This window comes from Myotis davidii, unplaced genomic scaffold, assembly GCF_000327345.1.
Source record: "Myotis davidii unplaced genomic scaffold, ASM32734v1 scaffold562, whole genome shotgun sequence".
Taxonomy (NCBI): Eukaryota; Metazoa; Chordata; class Mammalia; order Chiroptera; family Vespertilionidae; genus Myotis; species Myotis davidii.
Window position 1 is genome coordinate 2823624 of NW_006293953.1, and position 995 is coordinate 2824618.

At 40.9% G+C, this 995-nt stretch overlaps 1 protein-coding gene across 1 annotated transcript in view; it reads right to left on the bottom strand.

The window, feature by feature from the left end:
• COMMD7 (COMM domain containing 7) overlaps positions 1-995 on the bottom strand; it is a gene marked incomplete at its 5' end in the record, with an annotated part of 22271 nt that overhangs the window by 11629 nt on the left and 9647 nt on the right. Inside the window, 2 exons of the mRNA XM_015566643.1 lie at positions 428-530; positions 629-682. Coding sequence (XP_015422129.1) covers positions 428-530; positions 629-682 — 157 coding nt within the window. The remainder of the gene's footprint in view (positions 1-427; positions 531-628; positions 683-995) is intronic.

Genomic DNA, 995 nt, shown 5'->3' on the forward strand with positions numbered 1-995 from the left:
GAAACAAACATACAAGCCCCATATGATTAAAAGAATAAAGTTTGTTACATATATTTTACCACATTTAAAAGAAAAACACCAAGCACCATTTTTAAAAACTGTATTAGAATTAAGAGACTTTGTCAAATTGCTTTAAAAGTTTCTAAATGCTTACTCTCAAAAGTTTCTAAATGTTTACTGTGTAGAGGACTAGATAACATTTTGGGGGCTGAAGCCGGGATGCAGAGTACACTTTGAACTGCAACTCTATTATCCTCTACCAGGGTTATCTATTGACCTGGCTTCCCTCCCGCGTCTGTGATTCCCGCCCATGTCTGGTTTGCTACTGAATGCTCTGGCTCAGTGCCCAGAGCACGCTTGTCTACTCTGTGGACTGAAGGAATGTTCAAGCAATGTCTCTGACCTCAGCTGCTGACAGGCTACTCACCATTTGGAACCAGAAGGAAGCTTTTCACGATGCTTCTGAGGGGGCCAAGACTGATCTGATTGATGGTGGCAAATTCAGAGAGTTGAGCCAGAAACCTTTCCACCTGCAGAAAGGGAACAGCACAAACGAGGCTGTCACTTTCTAAGCATCTCAGTACTATAGACCCACATCCAGGAACTCTCCTTATCACAAAATACTTACCTCTTTTGGCTCAGTTAGGAAGTGAAAAAGCACTTCTGTCAGGGCTGAGAATTGCTGTGAAAAGAATAACACAGAACACCAGTAAAATTCTACCCCTGGTCAGTGTTCCCACATTCCATCCAATCATAGACCATTAAGAGAGAAAGAATAACACACAGGTTTTGATCATCTTAGAGTTAAAAAATATTTACAATATCCACCACCAGTGTCAATATATCTGTGTCCCTATATTGTCTGAAAAACTTGTATATTTTATTGGGATACTTGGGAGATATATATTGAGAGAGTGTGTGTGTGTGCACAGATGCACACATACATCTCAAGGGTCCAAATATATGAAAGAACCAACACTTCCCCTCTTGCCCCC